Raw genomic sequence first — 26,692 nt, forward strand, 5'->3', positions numbered from 1 at the left:
TTCAGCACATGTGCGAGTATGTAACTGACACGGGTTCACACAATAGAACCTGACGTCACCAGAGAGCGCCAGTACCACCCCAAGGTATCCCAAGTGCGAGTATGTATATCACAGTGCGAGTATGTAACTGACACTGGTTCACACAATAGAACCTGACGTCACCAGAGAGCGCCAGTACCACCCCAAGGTATCCCAAGTGCGAGTATGTATATCACAGTGCGAGTATGTAACTGACACTGGTTCACACAATAGAGCCTGACGTCACCAGAGAGCGCCAGTACCACCCCAAGGTATCCCAAGTGCGAGTATGTATATCCCAGTGCGAGTATGTAACTGACACTGGTTCACACAATAGAGCCTGACGTCACCAGTGTGCGCCAGTACCACCCCAAGGTATCCCAAGTGCGAGTATGTATATCACAGTGCGAGTATGTAACTGACACTGGTTCACACAATAGAGCCTGACGTCACCAGAGAGCGCCAGTACCACCCCAAGGTATCCCAAGTGCGAGTATGTATATCCCAGTGCGAGTATGTAACTGACACTGGTTCACACAATAGAGCCTGACGTCACCAGAGAGCGCCAGTACCACCCCAAGGTATCCCAAGTGCGAGTATGTATATCACAGTGCGAGTATGTAACTGACACTGGTTCACACAATAGAGCCTGACGTCACCAGTGTGCGCCAGTACCACCCCAAGGTATCCCAAGTGCGAGTATGTATATCACAGTGCGAGTATGTAACTGACACTGGTTCACACAATAGAGCCTGACGTCACCAGAGAGCGCTAGTACCACCCCAAGGTATCCCAAGTGCGAGTATGTATATCCCAGTGCGAGTATGTAACTGACACTGGTTCACACAATAGAGCCTGACGTCACCAGTGTGCGCCAGTACCACCCCAAGGTATCCCAAGTGCGAGTATGTATATCCCAGTGCGAGTATGTATATCCCAGTGCGAGTATGTAACTGACACTGGTTCACACAATAGAGCCTGACGTCACCAGTGTGCGCCAGTACCACCCCAAGGTATCCCAAGTGCGAGTATGTATATCACAGTGCGAGTATGTAACTGACACTGGTTCACACAATAGAGCCTGACGTCACCAGTGTGCGCCAGTACCACCCCAAGGTATCCCAAGTGCGAGTATGTATATCACAGTGCGAGTATGTAACTGACACTGGTTCACACAATAGAGCCTGACGTCACCAGTGTGCGCCAGTACCACCCCAAGGTATCCCAAGTGCGAGTATGTATATCACAGTGCGAGTATGTAACTGACACTGGTTCACACAATAGAGCCTGACGTCACCAGAGTGCGCCAGTACCACCCTAAGGTATCCCAAGTGCGAGTATGTAACTGACACTGGTTCACACAATAGAGCCTGACGTCACCAGAGAGCGCCAGTACCACCCAAATAATCCCAAGTGCGAGTATGTATATCACAGTGCGAGTATGTAACTGACACTGGTTCACACAATAGAGCCTGACGTCACCAGAGAGCGCCAGTACCACCCCAAGGTATCCCAAGTGCGAGTATGTATATCACAGTGCGAGTATGTAACTGACACTGGTTCACACAATAGAGCCTGACGTCACCAGAGAGCGCCAGTACCACCCCAAGGTATCCCAAGTGGTATATAGTGATTCAGGCCTGGGCAGGAATAGCCGCGGTTGTCTATAAGGGTCCGGCCTGAGGCCAAACCAAACAACAATCGATGCACGGCCCGGCCCTCTACTACGTCTCACGTGAGCTGATGAACCACACCTTCTGATCTGCAACTTCCTATTTCTTCATAAACATACATTAGCAATGTATAGAGACCACTGCATACATACTGCGTTCGACAAATAATTAATATTTAAAATGTATTTATTTTGATAATGGTTGTTTATAGACAAGAGACAAAACTTTCTTTGGAATAAAAACCATTATGCTCCACGAAAATAGAAATACAACAAAGTTTAATACCCCGTATATAATTTCACATATTTTTAATCAATACATTGAAAAACACAAAAACCAATATTTTTTAACTTTTTTGTGAGGCCTTTCGATAGCAAGACTATCTTCTCCAGGAAAAGCCTTGTCACAAAATAAAAAGTTAAAAATATTGTTGTTTCTTGTGTTTTTCAATGTAGAGATTGAAATTAAGAATAAATAATATCTATTGTATTGCACAATTGAATATGAAAATAGTTGAGAATGCAGAAAGAATCGCGTGACAAACGCGACCGCCTGGACGGGGTAAAGAATGACATAACCTCAGCTTAACTCAATTTATTTTTGACACGAAATATTTATGGGCGTTCGTACAAAAATCGATTAATTAACTTATAATTACATTTAAAGAAACAACATCGAATTACTTGAACAATCTTGAAAGTGTTCATCCTAAATAAAACGTACATGTATATGGATATATTCTCATAAACAACCTCTGCAATATTTGTCATGGACAAAGTTTCAAAAAAACTATTTATACTTAGGATTGTATAGATCTGATATACAAATCAATATTTATACTGTTTATAAACGTATGTACGCAACTTTTACCACTGACATACTATAAGATTGTTATACACCTAATAGTATAGAGCTGAATAAAAACAGGTGTTAAGTGTTATTTTTAAGGCATCCCAGTAACTATAATTTGTATAACAATAATTTGATATATTATTTAATATCTAAAATATCTACTACAAATCTAATACTGAACAAAACAGTTTAAACTCTGTTTCAGATTTTAATGATCGATATTTATCAACTGGCTTTTAAAATCGATCTTGGACGATATGATTTATTTTACTGTTAGTCAACTAATAGTCTAATGATTTGTTTTTGAGAAGTAAACATTTTATGATATAATTTTTCTGTTTCGCAAAGAAAAACATTTCATGTCGTAAAAATAGAAATAGTGATATAAAAAGTAGTAAATATAAATAGTAATTCAATAACCAGGGCAGCTGGTGTAATATTGCACAATAATTAAAGGAGACGTGTGCCGTAGCCAAGCCAGGGCGTCGCGGCTATGGGGGCATCTGGCACATATCTATCATTCATTTTTATATCTGTACAGAGAATCTGGCAGCACACAGAATGGAAATTTATTCTAATTAATCTGTTCACAGGAATTATGTGTGCATAAGCTAAGCAACAATTCTGTTTGCATCATCCAATCAGTAATGTATGAATCTATTTTTAAATTTAAATATTACTGGAACTGTTCTCAGCTCATGTCCAAAGCACGGCAGAACAGACAGACACGTGTCTCTCTTGTTAAACGATGCAAATGAGTTCGCTTTGAACGTCTTCGTTGTCGCCGATTTGTTGGACCTCTTTGGACGAAAATAATTACAGATTCCAGGAATCAAGACTGTGACAGTGTCGAGTTCAGATGCTGCACAGAGCGGAAGGTGAAATGGAGCTAAACTCAGCATTAGCGTTTGATTTTCCGTTTAAAAGGAATTCATCACTCTAAAATCGACCATATTTATTACACGTTAGAAAGATTGTTGACTGATCAAAAGCTTTATTTCGTTCAACTAATTAATTAAGGTCGTTTTACTCCATAAATGTATTTTAAAGGTTTAACCAGAGTTAGTAACATATTAACCAAATCCTTTTTTATATTTGACATAATTGTATTATATCATCTTTGTCCTATAACAAAGTAATACAATAAAACACATCAAAATATCTCCATATATAAAAGGCAAATTCTTCACTCCACCGCTAATGCTCCAACTTCCTAATGTCCCAGAAAGTTGCAATTTGGCACACACATGCCTACCTGCCTGAAATAGATAAACGAACATAAATTTGATAACATTTAATTGATAAAAAGATCAAACATAAATAGGGGCTGAGAAATTTTGTTGCAGCCCTAGAAGAAATATACTTTGTTTTCCAGCTTTTCGATGTCCCAGAGATAGCTGAAATTTAATACACGCGTCTTGTAATTAAAAAAAAAAAACAAATATTATATATTTTTTATGAAGATCAACCACCCATAAGGATCAAAATGGGGTTGCAATCTCTAGCAAGATACCATTTCGACATACACGTACCTTCTGGCTTAACAGAAAAACAAAAGAATTACGAACTACACAAAAGCGTTGAAAAGAGTTGCAAATCTAGAAGAACTATATTGTTATTTTTCAACTTCCCGATGGAATTTTACACACGTGCCTCATGGTCTCTACAGACAAAGAGAAGACTTTTCATAAAGCTCAACCACCTATAGGGGCTGAAATAGGGTTCCATCACTAGAAGAAATATGAAAGGTAAAATTTGGCTCACATGTGTAACCAGGACTACAATTACCTTAGACCGGAAGTAGTCTATTTAACTGAAGTACAGTGTTTAGACCAACGAATGTATGTACTTTCTTGGTCGGGACAAAAAAAATAAACATTACTAAAGGATTGGAAATAATTTCAGACCGAATAAGATTACAATAGCCAGAAAAGACGCTTTTTCTACGAAGAAGATTTTTCAGACCTACATATGTATATATTTTCTTAATCGATGCAACGATACAAACGCTATTACGGCATCGCTAACACCTTGGCGCTTTGCTGACCTTCGTTTGTATATTAAGGTCTTGTCACATATCCTATAGAAACACTCAAGATGAGTGTTTTTGCATGTTTTATAACCAATCACGATTACTTATGGAAAACCGCGATATTACTCACGTGGTTCAACACTATTCGTAAATATTGGACACCGAGGCTTGAAGAATAAAAACGTTTGCTTACGGTGATGAATGTAATGCTGATCGATAATATCCATATATTTGAACCCAAGTGACAATAAGATGATCGCCAGAGCTGCAGGAGCTGTAGTATAACGTGTATACGAGGTCGATTCATCACTAAGAGAATTCTGTCATCGAAAGGGATAGCTCGGTCGCCAAGAAACCTGGCAGGCATATCCCATCATACTCTAACAGAAAACCACTAACAGGACTGCCTTTCCCATCACTCATTCCCCCCCCCCTTTCAGTCAGTTTTCCCAAATTGTTACAGTTTATGGCAGTGTTTAAGAAAACACGTAATATAATTTGGTAGCGAAATCCAAGATAGGGATAAGTCAGTCACATACAATTTACTATCAATAATTATGTAATTACTTCACTAAATGGGGACCGAAATGACTGTAATGTAAATATTACTATCAATGTGTAATGAATTGCGAAACGACCACTTGATAGTGAATGACATAACTGTAATTAGGATGTTCTAATTGATTCATGATAAAACCCATTAAACCATTTAAAACATTCATGCTTAAATGTTTCATAAACATTGAGCCTACTACGTTTTAATTTTAATTTATTCTTTGTATATTTATTTTAGTAAATAAAACAAAACCGATAGAACACAAGATAAAGTCATGTGTTAGCAATACAACTTATATATTTACGTAAATTAGTTTACAAACAATTTAAAATCGGACCCTAGATAATCAATAATACATGTCAATATACTGACTTTAATACCGTGTAGGAATCCGACTAAATTGTTATGTTTGTAATAGATTGGGCAACAGACAAGACTGACGTAGAAAAATATTCATGAGAATATACAGATGAACGGTATATATTAGATTACTTAAGCCATTCTTCAGCAGAACTTGAACTTATGCTGAATTGTCCATTTTGGGAACATTTTTGCATTTAAAAAATTTAAATTTAACTTGAAATATTTATCAGAAAGCCTACTAACGTTAGTATAAATATATTTTTTTTTACAAACTAGTCGTATTTCGCTATTTAGTTCACAACGGTTTTTGTTAATTCCAAAAAAGATGTTCTAACATTTTGATCTATAGCAATTATGTACTGGAATGGATCCATTGTTCGTCATATTTTATAAGTATCTTCAAATATAAGCGCCATTAGAACGAGCCAGTACTTTTAAGGACTTTGGGAAATGGGCAAGATGATATATATATATATATATATATATATATATATATATATATATATATATATATATATAATTTCAATAAACATTGAATCACAAAAAGTAGTTGCTCCGCCCGCCGGGAGTCGAACCCGGATCTCTCACTTGCCGGGTGAATGTGCTACCATTACACCACAGAGCGCTTACTTTTTCCGATTCAATTATTTTGTATTTGGCCGTACCTGTCACATATGCGTTTAAATAAGCAAACTAACATATGATCGGAAGACCAGATACCTGTCAAAATAAAAGTCGTTTGATATATTATATATATGTATATATATATATATATATATATATATATATATATATATATATATATATATATTTTATTAATAGTATTAGTTTAACTGAACATTGAGATTTATTAAATTTTTAAGACTCCACAATTTGGTATTCTTTGATAAGCACAGATAATCTGTAAAACCGGCTACAAATAAAGAAAGGTATGTATTTGTAATGTGCTGAGGCACAGAGCGGGAAGAGATGGAAGCACGTGGCAGCTTTAGCCACGTGATCCTTATCACCGCAACATTGTCAATAATTCTCTACAGATATAAACTATTCAATGAACTACTGATAAGCATATACTAAATGATCACAATGGGGTCACTACCATGTCTAACATATTACGCTACGCAGCTGTGAACGGACTGATCTACTTTTTGATAAGAGATAATATATTACATCTCTTCATGATAAAATAAATATTACACATGATATTGTTTTAAAACTCTCCACATAAATTTGAATAACAAAATTCGTTACAAACATTTTACTATATGCCATATTCACCAACTAAACCTATGAAAAACAATTTCAATACAAAATAATCACCTGTTTACATCTTTATATAATTCAAAAACTATATATTTGTATGTATTAACTACATTACAACAACATTATTTTCTATCGCACGTTATATATAGTACTCGCTTAGTCAGACACTGAAAGAGATTCCGCTATTAGTTTTGTAATATATTTGGAAGATCATAGAATGATGTCAGAATATATCTTTTGAATCGCAGAGTCGGGGGGGGGGGGGGGTATTCTCTTGCCCAAACGACCCTCCGTATCGTTAACTGTTTTGATGAACAATGTGTGGAGTAAAACAACACTGTTATATTTAAATTTCTCTATTTGATAAAATGAAATCAACGCAACGGCAAGCAAAAAAACGATAGCGCTCTAATAGTTAGGGCATTTTTACACGTTTCTATGCATATTAGAGAATAAACCAAATAAGTCTCAATAATGGTAAATGGAGAAGACCAATATTTATCTCGAGCATAAATACAAAGGTCAAGGGTCGGAGCTGAGTAACAGATAATGACTCAGACAGCTGGGAGTAGTAATCAGTCTTACAGATCACTCAAATACATAGTAGGACTTGCATTAGTCAATCGTACAGAGTATGATTTAGACATCATATATTGTACCACTCAATCATAATATCAAGATTCAACCGGCAGAGATTGTACTGATCAGTCTTACAGATCACTGAAACAGCAGATATTGTTCTACTCAATCATAATATCAAGATTTAGACAACAGATATTGTAAAAATCAGTCTTATAGATCAGTCAAACAGCAGGATTTGTAGGAAGGTGGCCTACACAATTGTTGAAAATGTTCGATTTTTGCTACACTGTATTTGGCATGTCAATAGCTTTTAAAAGATATTGCTCATCGTGCTATTTTGCTATATGTACATCATATGTTACGTGGAAACACTCATTTGTTGTTTTAAGTTTTGGACAGTCCGTTTTCTAACTACGTACTACTATACAGAAGTTACATTTGGCAACACAATTCGGCTCTATGCTGCCTTCAGCCGTTTCATCTATAATATTACATCTCTGCTACATACTTTATCTTTATCAAAGAACTAAAGAAATTTAAAATTCAGCAGAAAATGGTGTCCACAAATAATCACTAAAACTAGTTTTAATTCTTTCACATAGCAACATCATCATTAATAAACTATATCATTAAAGGAATTTCTTGATTTTTGTACGGAGATTTTGTTAATCTTAAACTAATATAATACCTAGTATAAATTGAAAGCTTTTGCACTTAAGATGTGCCTTTTATGAATTTGAAATACATCGGACAATGTTAGGACTTTACTCCACGGGCTGCCAAGAGTAGATATTTTGTTTAATTTAAATTGCAGATTTAGTCAAAGACACGTATTGCTCAGTCAGTTTATCCTAAATCCCAAGATAATATCCGCCTTGGTTATTATCATCCGCCAAGATAATATTATGATGGTTTACACTCTTCCTTAATGCTACGATTTTCAAAACTCAAATCATTGCAATAATACCTCAAGATCAGGTTTTACAATATATAGAGCTTTTCTATATAAGTACAAGAGAAGATGAATGATCGAAAGGGGGAAATGACTATATCTGAAGAACAATAGGAATAAAAGGAATAAAACAAAAAGTCTGACAGGAACAATTTTGCGAGCCGACAGCAACCTAAAGTATTAATTGAACCTAGCGTAACTCTAGTGAATTCTATTCCATGGTTTCGTTATCGACCTCAGCGAAACGTGTACATTTTATATCGGACACCTAATGAAAGAGAGAGTGCCACAAACTCTACAATAACAGAAATAACCAAACATCGGCGGAGGGCAAAAAATCTTATCCAATCAAAAAGTGAAATAAAATTTATGAAAACGAGAACTTTTCTCCTATAGAAAAAAAAGTAGACGAACAATAAAGAACATACAGAAACACCTTCTCAAAAATGACAAGTGGATACGGGAAAGGAAAATCAGAAAGCATTTTGTTTGAAGGAACAAGAACAGCCGAATGATGAAAGAGAAAGGGCAGATTTACCCGTAGAACAGAAGGAAATGTTCTAATGTAGGGGTTGGAGGCGGGAGAGAACACGAAGACACAGTTGTCAATGCCATAACTGAGCAATAAAGATCTGCAGTTAAAGTGATTATAGCGGAGCCTGAGGTCGGCATTGAGGCAGACGCACAAGGTCCCCGCTATAGTCTGCAGCGCCCGGTTATATAACCAGGTTCAATAAACCTGCGCAGAGTCGCATCTCTCTTATCGTCGTTTTATATTTTTTAGCTTTATTCAATCGTTGTACATTTACTTAATAAATGACGGCATTTAAATTGAAACGTTGGTATATTCATTCTAGAAATTTAGGAGACAGGTTGAAGTTTGTAGACTTCTTTAGCGTGAAAACAATTAACTCCCTCTCCCCTCCTGAACTAGATTGGTAATAACTATAAAATATTTAAGATATGTTCATCGGACTGCTATATTTTTTATGCACAATTTTCTTCTAAATAAAACGTAAGGAGGAGGAAAGGTACAGATTAACAGTTACAAAAGCAAATCCATCTTTTTATTTTAACTATCAAATGAAAGAGCACAAACACCCGACACAATAAAACAATGGCATATTGCTCCTAAACTAACTTACTGCTTTTACAGTTTCAAATCCTGTATTTTGGTTTCAACAATAAAATAATGGTAACTCTAGAAATTATAATAAATGTACGGAAATGATAGACGAATAACTTATAATAAACTATATATTCCCAAATGGGCACTGCGGAATATTTACACCTTAAATTAAAAGTATAAAGTTTTCAATCAATGACAATTTGTTATTGGAATAATAATCTTCAACGGCTGTGAATTAGCTATTGAAGGCGTTTTATCCAACAAAACACTTGATAAATTACTATTCCAAAAATATTCAATTCCTTCTCATTCCTCTACTAATATTTTTTGTGCAATTTAATTTTTTTGGGTCACACGATGCAAGTTACTATTTGACTATTTTGAGCTGATTTCTCCTCCAAATCTTAAAAATAACTATGAAATTAGAAATCAAATTAAAATCAAACTTTAAGTAAGTTCTACATTTATAAATAATTGTATTCCAAATATTTTGATTTTGTTTTTGCTACAAAATATTTAAAGTAATGGAATATGCTCCTACTAATATATATGAATTAAAAACGGGACAATAGCATTCTAGCATTCGAAGCGGATTTCTATGCCTGTGGTCCGGAGGAATTGACAACAGCCTTAAAGAACAAAGTGATCTCGAATGCTGATTGTTTAAGTCGAAATCAGGTCTAAAGACAGTGAACCTTTAAACGAATATTATATTTAGAAACCTAATACGGAACGTCCACTTTGACTACAGACCGAATGTTCAAAAAATACCGGCCACTTAGTTGTCTCTAGTTTGATCTTGATGACGTAAATTATGAGTCAAATGAGTGTGAATTTCCTGTCTAGTAGCTTTTAACATTCAACGTTGACTCAGTCAGGAATCAATGTCAACGACTAAGGAAAATGAGATCTACAGTCTGTGTGTTATGAACTACATCGTACTTAGTCTGAATTCGTCAACCAATAGCGCTTTTAAATGTCGTTAATCTTCATCAAAATTCATTTATGACAGTGTGCATTACGCGTTTTATATCAACAGCAATTGAAATATTGCATCAGTTTTTAAAATAATTACGTTTGCAGATGTGTGTGTAAGTTTTCAGCGATTCTCACGAAAGCTACGTCATTCCCGAAGAGGTCATCGCAGACCGGAGGTCGAGGGTTGTGATGTTATCAGTCACAGACTCGGCCGCAGATAACAATGGAAGGACGAGAGAGTACGGCCCGAAATAGAAGTGACTGGCAACAATACCGAACTGTGATATAAGTGAGGCGAACTCTCCTGCGGATGCAACCCATCAACCACTGTTTACCTTTGCCACTAATTATAATCTGTTTACAGTCTTTGTTTCCTTGCGTCGCGCCGCCTTTTGTTGTAATACGTTGTGGGACGTTTACCGGCACAACTGTAGCAACCGACTATCTTTCTTTATACGAAAAGTAACGTCCAATAAACTATTTTGTGATAGCACTAGGACCTCTTCACGGCTTTGGAGGAGCATGGCTCGTGAGAAGATGGAAATCCTTAATGTACGTACAAGTCAGTGCTAACTTTAAATGTTTTCATAAGGCCGACGTATGAAAAGAAACTGGACAAACTATTGCTGTTTATATTTTTTAACATTGAATGCAAAATAAGTCATACCTTTTTATGTACGACGTTTATAAATACTATAATATTAAAAATAATATCACAAATAACAAGAGATAACAAATGTGAGCTTCTTTAAAAAGTACTTTTTAGTCTTACAGCCAACCCTCCAAGGGTATACAAATACTTTGATAATTTTGGCAATAACCGCTGAGTAAATATGCTGCATAATCTACAGGTCGAACGGCCTAATGTTCCGTATTTATGTAAATACGGAACATTAGAAGTTATTCTAGCCCGATTGTTTAGAGTGATTACTGGCCGTGTGCACAGGGAAGCTTGCAGGCACGATACATTAAAAGTAATGGCAATTTCGAAGTACAAGTTATAGCAGTGCGACCAAGACGAGGCCACGCCACCACTAAAACCGGTCATGTTTAATACTAAACAGTTTTCCTCTCCTGACCTCAGGATTCCATTCGTGACACAAAACGTTTTACCAACGCTCTTCCTGTACAATTTAATATTTTTTGAGTTAAATTTTAATATATCCTGTAGATATATTAAAACGATAGGTAATCGAAGTTTAACCTCTTCATGCATGACGATGTCATTTGACACCACTCAATAAATAAATATATATAAAATATAAGATGTACTCCAAACTGTCTCTATCTCATCTAGTTCACTCAAGGGCTCATAGGTAGCATAGTACAAGCCACCCTACAGCACAGAGAAAGCAACAGTTCATTCTCCCTCCATTTTTATTCAGTCCAGCATTGATGGTATTAGTGAGAGGTTATTTTGGAAGTTTTATCATTTTTTCCTGATTAATGACGAAATTTTATCAGGTAAGAAAAATTATTTTCTGTTTTTAGGTATTATATAGTAACATATATACTAAATATATTTTCGAAATTGTTTAATACAATCAAAATTAGCCACAAAATTATTGATGAGTGGCAAATGACGCCACCATGCGATAAGTGAAAAACTATCCCGATGCCCATTACTGATTGGTATAGTTTCACTTATTTTATTTTTTCTTCTTTTTAGGTGTAAGAAAAAATGGATACTTCTGTCTTGGATGATAGTGATATTGCCGAATACTTGGAATTACCTAGTGAGAATTTTATTCCATCTGGGTTAGAGGATGAGGAGTGTAGTTTTATCAGGTGGACGAACTATTTGAACTTGATGCTACCTCACAGAATATTTTAGAAGGTATTGGAAATACCAGAAGACCTTTCTGAAATTTGCACAGATTTTCAAAATTTTCCGGAAAATGATGAGCTAGCTAATTTTAAACGATCAACCGGAGCCGTCTTCAGCACCTCAGCCAGTGGCAGCACCTATGCTACGCTTACCTCCCCCTGATGCGATCACTGAGAATAATGACAATGGGCCTATTCCACTTGCAGATGTTACTTGGGAAGCTGGCAAGGACAACCGATTTGTGGTAGAGGATAAAAATTGTGCTCCCTCCTTTCTGGGACAACAGGTTGTAAATATAACTGGTGCAACTCCTTATGAGTTTTTTTCAACATCTCTTCACTGATGAGCTTATTGAAAAAATAGCTTTTGAAACGAATAGATATGCTCTTCAACATAGTAAAGAGCACTTCAAACTCACAACTAAAGAGCTAAGGATATTTTTGGGAATCAACATAGTCATGACTTACATTCATTACCCGAGGTTGAGATGTTACTGGTCCCTCGTTGTCAGCTCTTCGATTTTCATTAGTTGCTGATTCCATGACAGTGAACAGATTTGAAGAAATTAGAAGATATTTACACTTTGTAAATAATGAAGAACCCAGGGTAGATGATGGTAACAGATTTTGGAAGTTACAATCAGTTATAGAAAGTCTACATGAATCATTTCACAAAGCACAAAGTGAGGGAGAACATGTTGCAATAGATGAGATGATGATTTCCCTTCAAAGGTCGCCATACATCTAAGCAGTATATAAAGAATAAGCCCAAAAAATGGGGATTTAAAATGTGGGTAAGGGCAAGCAGAAATGGCTATGTTCATTGCTTTGAGCTCTACGGAGGAAAGAAACATGCTGTTACAGCCTTAGGTCCAGTTTGCAGACATGGTTGTAAGATTGTGCCACGACATCACTAACAAAAACCATAAACTTTTTATGGATAATTATTTTGTGACACTACCTCTGCTGAGACAGTTAAACAGAAAAGGGCATATATGTATTGGGTACAGTGAGGCTTAACCGGATCAAGGATGCTGCAAAGACATTAGTGTCAGGCAAATTACTAAAGCGAGGTAATTCATCAATAACCACATCAAGTGACAATATAACTATTGTTAGGTGGTTTGGATAACAAGGAAGTTCATATTGCCTCTACTTATGCTGGAGCAATCCCAGAAGATACTGCAAAACGTTATGACAGGAAAACCAAAGAAGTTATAACGATCACTCGTCCTCATGCTGTATCCGAGTATAACACACCTTCATGGGAGGAGTTGACATGGCGGACAGAATGATAGCACATTACCCTCATGGCATAAAGTCTAAGAAGTGGTATCTTAGAGTATTCTTTCACCTCTTAAATGTGTCCCTAGTGAATGCCTGGTTGTGCTACAGGAAATCAGTTGATGGAAAAATAGATTTGTTGTCTTTCAAATCATCTGTAGCCAACACCCTCATTGCAAAAGGGTTATGTGACATGAAGAAGAGAGGAAGGCCCTCTTCAATGTCTCCTAACAACACTCCAACTCTTAAGAAAAAAAAAGTTACCAGTAAACATAATACCGGAACTGAGATACGACAAAGTTGACCACTGGCCATCGAAAGTCGAAAAAGCCAGGGAGCAGCGATTGCCGCTTTGAACTCTGCAGGAAAAAAACCAGATTCCAGTGTAAAAAATGTGGTTTACATGTATGTCCAGACTGTATGGAAGCTTTCCATAGTAAATAGGGATGTTCTTATATGGATATTAAAAAAAATAAATTGATTTTAGTTTTAAAATTTAATATTTGAAAAAAATAAATATTTTTTTATTTTACAAAATTTGACAATATTTAATGTTAAGAGATTAAATACGTTTTTATACATTTATAACTTAAACATAGTACTTGTTCCATGTACATGTAACAGAAAATAAAACAAATTATAAAAAAGGTAACATTCATTTTTTGTTTCCTTATTGCAATTGGTGGTGTCATATGACGTCAGGTCAGCCATTTTTTAACTAAGACGCAAAAAATCTGAAAAAATTATTTTTGTTATCAAGCAAGCCTATTTAACAAGAAAAACAAGTAAAAAATTTTTCTTTTAATTATTTAATAATTCATGCATGAAGAGGTTAAAATTCAAGTTACGATCTTTTTTCAAAATATTCCAGATTTTGTTTTATAATATTACCGTTCTCATAAAAATCTTTAAAATAAGAATATAAAATTATGTGCAACTGGACAACCGACATTACACAGTTTTCACCGACTCATCACGAGCATTCCTCCAGAGTGGACGAACAATGAGCCGCTAATGGCATCAACAAGAACTTTGAAGTTCACAAATGTTAAATTAAATGACTGAGACATTCTCATATTTTGACAAATGTAACGTTTTACAGGCTGCACAGTTCAGTCAGTAGTTTGAATGTTTACAGTGTAGAGTTGAATGTTGGCATAGTTGAGGTGCTTGTTACATTTCATTACTTCTGGTCTATTTTTAATCACGATTTATCAGTAGTTACTGATAAATTGTGATTACAATTCGGACCGATACATAATATCCAATTTTCTACATGTCTTCAGATATCCAAATATTCACAACTAATAAATTACACACAACAGTGCTAAGCTTATTGTATGTACTATACTATATTTTACTAAAAGACAGAATCCAGTGACATGTATGGAGGGCCGAGGTTGCAGTAACAACTGTGTTTGTTATCTTCAGTGTGAGGAAGCGAGAGACCACAGTGATAGGGCAGGCGTGTACATGGAGCGAGAGCTGCAATTAGTGATACAAATATAGTGTTATAGTAAAATATCTATGAACAAGTCTTGCATCTAAATATGCCTAAAACTAGAATGCAATTCAGAGCATTAAGAGATGAGAAGAATGCGGCAATAATTAGAATACGATTGTGAAGTCGTGTTGACACGAAGACAGTGCCCATGCCTATGATTGGTTCCCGTTACTAGAATCCATATAATTTGATTCGTGTGACCTACAAATATGGTACCAATTATGGTAGTAACTCATATAGCTGTTATTTCAGTCAGCTATACTAAGCAGTAAACTCAGTAACAATAACAGCAATAGTTAGATTCGTGTGGACAACACTTGTCCCATTTCCCTAAGTACGAGTAGTTAGTCTATGTGTGGCGTTGTTGCTGCATGTGAACCGGCCTGTGTGAAGCTACAAAACTGCCGTTATGAATAAATATGGTCAGACGAATACTACTTATTATTGTAATTCTTCTTGATACTTGAATTTAATTTAAAATTAAAACAGTTTTAAGAGGATTGTATTTCATATGTTATAAAATTCATACAATTGTAATTGAAATAAATTTAAGCATAAAGTACACAAAGAGGATATTGAAAATATAGTAAAAAAAGAAAAAAATTAAGAAGTAGATGGATTTGTGTATATTATTTAATAATGAACCGATCTTTCATACGCGGGAGCATTAAAAACATTCGCGCTGAACACAGAATTATTTGGAAGTAAAAAAACCACAGTAACAAAACAAGAACTATTTCGAATTATGAGATGATAATTTTTTTATTATATACATTTTCATTAGGAATTGAAAGAATGAAATTGATCCAATTAAAGGGCATGAGGTTAACAATAATTAATTGAACCTATTAGCTGAGATATTGCCATTCTCAGTACTGTAGCCGTTTGGTGGCCATACAAATCGAGCCAAGAGACCTGAGTGACTCCAGGGTCCGAGGTTATCGGGACCGGTTCTTATGTAACTTGTGACGTTTGTCCGTATCGCAATTAAAGCAGAGGACAACGACGTGTGATGTGGCGCTGCTGGCAGGGGTGAGCCCACCATTTTGGGTATTGGCCGTTATGTAATGTAATCTGCAGGTCCAAGTAAATATGCAAGAAAAAAGTCATCATAGTCTGACTGCTTGCACTAAGTATATAATAAGCAGTACCACGTGTGCAATGGTGATAGCGGTGCGATTTGTGACATTCCAGGAACCGGCGTGTTACATAATGATAACACCATCGCTGTCCATGTCATACATGACATCAATTTACCTTACCTTGAAAGCATTTAGCACAATAAAATACACCAAAACACTTGTAAATAATCAATAAGCGATGAATGATGTCTACTTACATACTAGGCCGGCTGTAAAATGGAAATTGTATTCAATCATCTTCAAATAATGTCAATGGAATATATTATATATATATATATATATATATATATATATATATATATATATATATATATATATATAAATTTTTCGTACGAGTAGTCTCACATAAAGATCATGTAGGATTGTGCTACCGAAATCTTGACTAAACTCAAAATATTCTTGACAAGACCCACATAAAATAAAACAGACCCATCCATGAAAGAGACGCGAGCAGCATTATCAGTTACAGTAGGTTTCAGCTTTGGTCGGCCGTGAACCACGTTCAGTATACTTCATGTAACGTTTATCACTTTATAATGCCTATTGTTTAAAAGAGTAAACAGTCTCATATACAGAAATATCCTACACATACTATTTCAAAATAATACAGTAGTTTGAGTTTAAAAATAAATAATTTGACCACGTGGTCTAAGTAACATTTCGTTACTACGAGTAAAGTCAGATAATATAATTATTAATTAACATCCAAACATCGAATTAAATGAAATAGTGAATGTCGAAGGCGGTAAGATAGCTGAGAAAAGCACTTACCAAAGTCGAGCCTGCCGAAGGCGAGGGACAGACCACGCTGGTACCGCATGTTGAGAGATACTGGACCGAGACAGAGGCTGCGGAGACTGAGCGAGTCCCCCGGAGTAGAGCGAGTAGCGGCCCGACTCTGGCAGACAGCCAGCTACACCGACACATGCACACGGCACAGTAACTGGGTCGCCGTGTCCACCATTGTTGCCGATTTAACACTACGCCAATTAATTAGCTGTTCTCATCCGAAAAATACAATTCCAGCTCATCGGAGTGGGCTTTAGGATGCAGCTTGTCGAGAGACCACAGAGTCAATTGTTGAGCTGTAATTTAAGTCCAGAAGTTTTGCATTCGGGAGCTTCAGACGCCGCCAAGGCAGGTGTGATTTAAAATTCGCGGTTTAATATTTTAACAGATAGCGTTTGAAACAGAATAATACCAAACGCAATGAGGACGTGAACATGCGCTACAGAGTATGATGATGAAGCCGTTCCGGCGATCTGGATGAAAGCAATATCCTGAGTGCTTCACAGGAACACGTCCGATTATTGGCGCCGAAGCCAGATATTTCAGACAGAGTTTTTAGTTCATGTTACAGTATATCATCACGACTGAATGAAGATATACTGGATTTGCAAATACATCTTGAATATTTAGTAATCCTAATATACTGTAGCTGCCAAACCTATTTTTTTATAATCTGACATTTTTAAACATACCTAGGAGGTGATATTGTTTGATTCTACAGTTCTGATTATTGATCGCGAACCTGAAGCCAAGCTGTCTCTTTGTGTTCTCAATAATCGACTAAGGATTACATAGAACCCGGCACATTCGGGTTGAGCAACAGTTCTAGAAAAGAGATAAGACGCAAAATGATTAAAATACCCGTTGACGTGAGTGCTCAGTAAGAGTAGGTGACACGGTTTCGACAATGACCCGCACGCACGGGCGGCAAGGTATTCCCGAAAGTTGGCAAGACACGCGCGGGCGACCTCTCCTAGGCGTCATGCCGTCTGTCGCACGCCGAGGCCAACGATTTGTTTACTCCGATATCTACGGCGTCTGTGACATAAACAACGATATATCGCCGCACTTGCTGGCGAATATAACACTCACACCTTCCAGGCGAGATGTGCACCGATTCTAGCCCTCAGAACACGCGTTTAGAGGTTTTCAATATTATAGAGTACCTGTGAAATACTTATACATAATTCGTGTGACAGTTATTTCTATAAATGTTCTAAAACAGAAAAGATAATATTTATAGTCTTCAATGTTAAACCTATAACTCTTACTCTCTTATGTTTAGGAGTAGAATTATGGTGGATGTCTCTTTATTTTAAATATGATTAATATGTAAAAATTCAAACTGTTTTTATTTTTCTTGTAAAGTATATATATTTTAAATATTTAAACGATTTGGAACAAATAAGTTTGATATATTTTCCAGAAAATAACAACAAGTGGATGCATACATATTATATTTCTTTAAAATGAAAATATTAAATCACAAGCAACCAAAACAATCTATGTAGAAGTGGCTTTGTTCTTTGTATGAGAATAATCAAGATTGATTTCAAGAGAGGGGGGTATTTAAAACATTCGTAATAATTTTCTATAAATTTAAAATTGTGTTTGAAACTGCTGAAACACAACTAATGTCGTCTCAATGGCAAGGGTATTGTAAGCATAAATATTTCTATAGCTTGAAAATAAACACAGCCGCTACTATAATGAAAAAGAACAGCATTGTATTTAGAACAGCTGTTTCTATTGCATAGAAAGAACACTTGGGAGTCAATGTGCCCTCATAACCTGTACGTTTGGGAAGTGGCTACTATCACGCTAGCTCCTCTGCGTGTTATCAAAGTTCAAATAGTTCTATGACCTGCAAAAAAAGGTTCACATCGTAAACTTTTAGACATTTTGAAGGAATTGGTGAAGTTATATGAGAATAAAAAAAAAGACAAATCTATGTGCCTTTGGAATTATTAATATAGTAATTCAGAATGTTCAGAGTCCTATGAATAATAACAAAATATTCACCGATAGGGTCGCTTACCGAGGAATCTTCTTGCCTTAGAGCATACAATTTATAACTCACTTGTTGATAAAGGAATTATGAATAGACTTATTTGAAGTAGCCATAAGGGGGCGGTAAAGTCTTCCATCAGACTTGTAGGTACTGCACAGCTTTGCCCATCAAAACCACATACAGGATCAGAATAAATGACGATGACACATTCCAGACACATAATTCCTCTTTCTGTGATTTCCACTTTGTTCTTCATTTATGTAATTGCTAGTAAAATCTGGTAACCCAGGGAGGAATAAGTATAGGTCACTGCTGCAATGTCGAAACTGAGAAACTCAGTTGTGAGTGAGGATGAGAAAGAAAAAAACGAATAAAATAAAAACGGTTTTAAGTGTCAACCAAACTCTGATGGCTTGGACATGTAACGACCAACGGCTGAGAGAGGGTGGATAAAAATAGCAATTATCCGTGGGATGCTTCAACATATCTGGACGACTAAAGAACTTCTCGACGACAGGCCAGATGACTGTGGATCTTAAAGAGAGAAACATTCGATTTAAACGTAAAATCAATCCTTACGTTTTATCAATAATACACGCAGAAGTTGACTGTACGCTTTACAACCATTGCTAAACTAAAATAACAAATTTAATGACCGCTTCCTGAGATACCTACCTCCAATAGGTAAGATGGATCAGAGCGTTAGTAACTCAGACTGCTTTGAGGACAAGCAGAAGAGAATCGACCTGTTCCAACGCGACGATAGTCTAATGAGAGCGACGTTGCGAGAAGAGATCCGTCGAGCGATATTAACAGGGTGTAGGAAAGTAGGAAACCTGAAGACCCAGAATAATACTGTGGCGGTCTTTTGAAGGACAAAGCGGGTAAAGATGACATGACCTAAAGAAATACAGGCATTTACGGATCTTTTGTGGGTGCCCTGATCGCCAACCAGCTTATGTTGAAAATATGAATTTATAGTATTTTAATAAAATAAAGTAAATACAATAAATGAAATGCAATAGATATACATGAATAATATTATGTCCTGTAATAAAACTGTGACTGGTCAGTCCAATTTTGTAAACAATATTTTTTTGGGGGTCCTGAACACAACAAGGTAGGAGTAACGCCACGTGTCACGTCACAGGTTTCACTGAGGTTGCTTGCAAATGTACAAATCTATAGCTAATTTCATTCTGGAGATATCCTGCGGACAGGTAGAAAGACGGACAATATGTGTACATCCCCTCGACAGGCAAAAGAGAAACCGTGTCCGCCTTCACTCTTCAATGACTCTCCGCCAAATTCCATGGTTGGACATGCACCATCACAGAACACATTCTTGTCTATGTAGAAATGAAATCAGTAGTTTTCTCTAAAAGCTTAGCCAAACAAGACATCCAGAATTTTATAGAAACAAGTTAATGAAAACTAAAAAAAAATAAGCGTTTCACTAAAAAACATTCACTTTTTTACAGCTAATACTTGAATAAACTTCCCAATATCTAGCAAATTGAATAGATATAAGTTGAATAGTTAATTTTTTACACGTCTTTATCGAGAAATGGACTTTTGAAACGCAGCTGAAGAGAAATATGTTTTTAGCCAAACTAGTGACGTTTTACTCGATAGAAACACAACTATTACGTGATTTTTCCCTGCATGATCAATACAAATACACAACGTTCTAAAAAGAGCTTGGATGTGGATTAATCGCATTTTAAAATGATACGTTATTAGAGGACTAAATATAAGGTTGTAAAAGTGCTTCAAGTTTATCAGTTCTTGTGGGGATAAAATTAAGATGGCGACCGGTACAGTGAACTCTTATCCAAAACCGATGTTTTTTCCTGTGACCTCCTACAATTGGAAAAAGTAAAAAATAAACATGGTTACGAAAAGGGTTGGAATAATTCTTTGGTACCTACTTTCACATACCCAATAAAATAAATGATTAGAAAAAAAGCAGTGTCGTTCTAGATTTTTAGCTTATTTCCGTCAGATTGATTTGCAAGTCCTTTTAAAAATACTCAGTGACTCATCGAGTCTTCTAATACAAAAATGAAGTAAAGATAAGTAGTAAAAGGCATTTTATTACGTAATATTTTGCAAATAAATTACCAGTAACCTAAAAAACTAATGTACGATGCGAATCCCTAATGCGAATTCCTTTATGAAATACATATTTACTTACCTACCGTTACGTAAGATTCTTTGCGTCATAAGCCAATGGGACATTTATTGCGAGTCCACAATACGCGACCAGTAAACAAGACCGCTGTACTCGTATACTGTATACAGGCTCTGATAAGACGCGACTGTAAATCTTGGAACAAATAGTCAGTCTACCTGTCTAATCTAATCTGAGTTATCAACTTGAGCTGAGATCGAGTACATGAATGGAAAGGGAATTTGGGAGCTATTCACCAATGCGATATCGGCACAAACGGAAGAAAGGTAGATTTCACGTGCGGCTGTAATTTCAAAACTAACTACCACTGAACAATGTTGCATAATTAGTTTGAAGATTAATTTATAGAATTATGATGTTATGGCGGTTAATATTTCCATATTAATATATCCGTAATATAAAAAGAATGTAGAAACTCCGTCATCTTGAGCTTCATGTCACATACTTGTAACTGTACTGTATAAAGTAGATTCTAAATCGTAAATCATCGATTCAGTTTGCTTGTAATCATTTCTGAATATTAAGTGCAACAGTCACTTGAATAAACATTTAATTTCTATTTTAAAATATAGGAACTGATGAAAAATATTTGTAAGTAATATTTGGACACTTTGAACTTACACGAAACACAAGTGCGCCTTAACGTACGTTTAGAAGCTGTTTGGTAGACTATCTGAACATCAGAGCTTTCCTATATTTGGCTGTATTTCAGAACTTGTCTTTCAAAAAGACATGAACTTCGTTGCTGAAATTAACACGCGTTTCCTAGCATCACGATGGTTTTCGAACATACCTCAGATAACGATATAAGTTGTACCGTAGGGTTTTAGCTGGCAGGTAACAATGAACAACAACGTTGTTCTATCTGGATAAAGACAGACAACAAGCTGTTCTATTGATTGTTAAAGTCACGAGGAGAAAGACAGTTGTACGGATCTGTTACATTTTCTCGTAACCTCGCTCGGCTCTATAAGAAATCCCCGCCTTATTTCTTTAGTTTATCTATTCACTACATTATATAGTTTAAAAAGTGATTGGTTACTATACCAGTTTATATTATTAGTTAAAGTTAAAGTTTTTACTGTGACCTCCTGTCATTAGAAAAAAGTAAAAAAATACATATAGTTACGAAAAGGGTTAGAACATTATTTGCTGCAGACTTTTACATATCTAATTTAAAACATTCAAAGCTATTTTCGAATTCCATGACAGTTGCATACTTCGTGTTCAAAACTTCAAACTATTGTAGTGAACCTATTTAATTTATTACTCTTAAAATGAAATTTATGTAATTTTGTGTGATAGTACAGACAATTTACAAAATGTAATAATGAAAAATTGAAATTATCGAAATAATTAAATGTCGATAAAGTAGTACCAGTATCGTATGCTGTGAATTCTAAACCGGTGGTAATACTCGGCGCGATAACGGTCGTCACGGAGAGGCGGCAATAGCACTTAGTAACACAGACTAACTCTTCCTAAAGCAAGGGAGTTTTGTACATTTGTTTCTAACTGAGCAAAGTATATATACTGAATTATAAAGATAAAAATTACCCAATAAACATAGAATTTCTACTTTCTTGTAGCGAATAATGGATATTAGTTTAAATGAATGAAAGAAACCACGAACCCCAGTAGTAATTATAAAACATGCGCGTAGAGTAAAATATGATATAATTTTTTACGTTGTGACGTTGTTGACGACGCGAGGAAAAGTACTGGACAAAGGAATGAAGAAAAGTAAACCGGACAGTGGAATGCGAGATTGGGCCAAGAGTCAATAAACTGACCGCAGCAATCAATAAGATTCACTGTGAAGAAATAGATATCGTATAACATAACCTCAAACACACTGTTGCAGCCGCACCGCGCACCTTATTGAGCAGCTCGGGTAAATTTCAATAAACTAACCATGAGCTCAATAAAAAATAGAACCATTTTGGACGTTTAGAAAATAAAATTATCCAAATAAAACAAATGGGCGCGATTAACCGACGGCTCTATATGAACTTTTCGCGTTGCCCAATTAAAATGCTCGTGTCTTTAAGATAGATATAACTAACCAAAAGCAAACCATTTCGAACACATTAGACATACTCAATGACCGAGCGAAGCGATGTTTCAATTTGGTATATTCTCTATGTATTTGTATGTTCTATGATAACGAAAATACGTGAAGCCAGACTGCAAGAAGAACAAAAATTCAACAAGAATTACTGAGAAATCCCCATATTTTATTCTTACCTGCCTCAAAAAATATTTTACTTAATACTTGCATTTGTATATAATTTTTAAATTTTTTAAGCTGTACCTCTCTTATAAAGGTCAGAACTTAATTCCTAGACCAGTCAATAAACAAAATATTGAAAGTACAGAAATCTAACGGTTGAGTAACAACACACCAGATGGATTATCTAATTTAATTATTATATCTTGTAACAATAATCATCCGTAAAGGAGTGTACTTTTTAAACTTACAACAGTGTTAATGAGAAATGCGATCAATAATAATAATAATAATAATAATTTACTAAAACAATTGGAAAAGTATAATAGGCCTACTGAATGAAACTCCGTAGGCATGGGGAATTTGACCAAATCAATTAATGTGGAAAAGTTGTATTATCGAATGGATCGGAATTCCGTTACAAAATCTCGAAGTGTGTGTACAACGAATACACATTGACAAACCAGAAGCCATACGAATGCATCTTCATATCGAGTTTCGGACTGAGCGCGAACACGATCGTTGCATACTGCAGGTATCGAGGTATCTGACGACAGTTTGCGGCAGTTACCTTCCAGTACACTATGGACCAACTAAGGTGAGTGCTGTAGCATACTCGATGTGCTCGTCTATGTTCGGGACAATTCGCCTCGACAACATTTGTATTCGCCCGTGCTCCGTTTTTATCTGTTTTTGGAACGTGTCAAAGGGCGAGATAGGCGATGCTGTTTGCCTTATTTTAAAGTACAATACGACAGAAACTTAAGTAGGGTTAGTATTGTTAAAAGTTTAAATTTACAAAAACAATACTATTTGGGTTTACCTTGTTCTTTCTTGATGAAGCCTATTTTCTTCAACCACTACCTTCCAAGATTCCAAGGGCTTATAGTTTTATGTATATATAAATATACTCAAAATAAATCATCATACACATTCGGTTGATTTGGTGCAAGATTCTTTGACGTGATTCGACCCGATTATGTACTGGTGGCATTAAGTTACACGATCCGATAAGGACTACGAAAAGTCGATCAAAAAATCATCGGAAAGTTTATTATGTACCAATACTGCACCGCACATGCAGCGCGTCGAGTTGCAAGTGTCACATGCCACACAACGGTATGAGCGGAATCTGCCGCCTCACCAAACAAACATGGTATGAGTGTCGATACTGCAAGTGTCACATGCCACACAACGGTATGAGCGGAATCTGCCGCCTCACCAATCAAACATGGTATGAGTGTCGATACTGCAAGTGTCACATGCCACACAACGGTATGAGCAGTATCTGCCGCCTCACCAATCAAACATGGTATGAGTGTCGATACTGCAAGTGTCACATGCCACACAACGGTATGAGCGGAATCTGCCGCCTCACCAATCAAACATGGTATGAGTGTCGATACTGCAAGTGTCACATGCCACACAACGGTATGAGCGGAATCTGCCGCCTCACCAATCAAACATGGTATGAGTGTCGATACTGCAAGTGTCACATGCCACACAACGGTATGAGCGGAATCTGCCGCCTCACCAATCAAACATGGTATGAGTGTCGATACTGCAAGTGTCACATGCCACACAACGGTATGAGCAGTATCTGCCGCCTCACCAATCAAACATGGTATAAGTGTCGATACTGCAAGTGTCACATGCCACACAACGGTATGAGCGGAATCTGCCGCCTCACCAATCAAACATGGTATGAGTGTCGATACTGCAAGTGTCACATGCCACACAACGGTATGAGCAGTATCTGCCGCCTCACCAATCAAACATGGTATGAGTGTCGATACTGCAAGTGTCACATGCCACACAACGGTATGAGCGGAATCTGCCGCCTCACCAAACAAACATGGTATAAGTATCGATGCTGCAAGTATCACATGCCACACAACGGTCTCGCCGGTATCTGCCGCCTCGCCAAGCAAGGGCCCGCTAAAAATATCGGCCACCTGTGGCTCCACAGTCAACAACCCGCTCGCGACATCTCTCGTGCACAGCAGTCTGTTCCTGAGATGCTCCGTATTTATTTCTACATCAACAACTGTTTATTTATTTATATCACGTTTGTTTGGTTACCTTGGCACGAGAGTCAGCCATTCCTAGTCCTTAATCGTAGTGTTTTGATGTTCCAAAACATTCAGATCTCAGCAACATTTCAACTTATCGTTAGGTAATTACATTTTTCGATGTTTTTGGTCGTTATTGTATTTTTTATATAATGTTATATTACATAATTATCTTAAAATATTCACTTTTTCGAATAGGTGTAGAATATAAAGATACAAGGCTGGTTGCATGCGATCAAAATAATATTTAGAGTAAATAAATAAATTTAATACATTCCAAGTAAACTAGTTATTGCTTGTGGTCTAACCAGTTGTTAGCAATTTAGATCTGTATCAAAATGCCCCAGTAGCCATCGACGCGACAAGGCGCTAGTTAAAACATAAGGAAATGTATTTAAATATTATTCGCAAAAAAAACCAAACGATGCCAAAGAGAAAGTAATTGAGGCACAATGGAGCTTTTTTATATTGAGATAAATGGTTAATCCAGTGATGTAAAATACAATATGAAGATAACCAAAAACCAAATCTATATATTCAACACAAACAACAAAAAGAAAAAGGCTGTTTCTCTTGTCTTCAGAGAATTTCGTAGTAATTTTTATCCAACCGACACCCGAGAAGCAAGGAGGAAAGTGAATTAATTGTATAGTAACGTGAACACACGTGATATGAGGTAATATAGAAATATGACATGACAGTAACAAATACAATCCAAATCTCAAGGTGTAATACGGGATGTAAATTGATCCCTGGGACGGAATAGTATTGTTTTGAATATTACAAGTAGAACTAAAAATGTTACATGTTGTTGGTATGCATCAAAACTATTTTAACGCGTATTCAGTAGAGAGATACACCTGCAGGTGGACTGACGGCCCGCAGGGAGTCAGAGCTGAAGTGTTAATGGGTGTGTAGGTTGAGTGGCATATCAAACTAAGGTAATTATTAGTAGAACACAATGCCACAAACCCGACTTCGAAATATTGACCCTAACCAGTAATGGTGACTTACTGAATTTTCAAAACATTGCAAATTCAGCTTTTCAAATATTATTTTCATATTGTTGGTGAAGAGCAAGTACAACGGTAACAGAAAAAATACAAGATTGAAGGGTTTTATTAGTAAAACACAATGTTTATTATTTTTTAAATATATTCCGAAGTCAAGTCATATTAGGATTTTACGATCTTGCAGTATACAAGAGCATCACGCATCACTTTTACTAATCAATAATACCA

At 36.2% G+C, this 26,692-nt stretch overlaps 1 protein-coding gene across 3 annotated transcripts in view; it reads right to left on the bottom strand.

The window, feature by feature from the left end:
- Positions 1-26,692, bottom strand: part of LOC124369035 (influenza virus NS1A-binding protein homolog) — a 119,884-nt gene that overhangs the window by 29,573 nt on the left and 63,619 nt on the right. Inside the window, exon 1 of one of the 3 annotated variants that reach the window (XM_046826727.1) lies at positions 16,927-17,065. The exons of the other annotated variants lie outside the window; for them this stretch is intronic. Within the exon in view, the coding sequence (XP_046682683.1) occupies positions 16,927-16,975 (49 nt within the window). The 5' untranslated portion in view covers positions 16,976-17,065. Of the gene's footprint in view, positions 1-16,926; positions 17,066-26,692 lie in introns of those variants that run through there. 3 annotated transcript variants of the gene reach the window in all.

Source organism: Homalodisca vitripennis, chromosome 1, assembly GCF_021130785.1.
Source record: "Homalodisca vitripennis isolate AUS2020 chromosome 1, UT_GWSS_2.1, whole genome shotgun sequence".
Lineage (NCBI taxonomy): Eukaryota > Metazoa > Arthropoda > Insecta > Hemiptera > Cicadellidae > Homalodisca > Homalodisca vitripennis.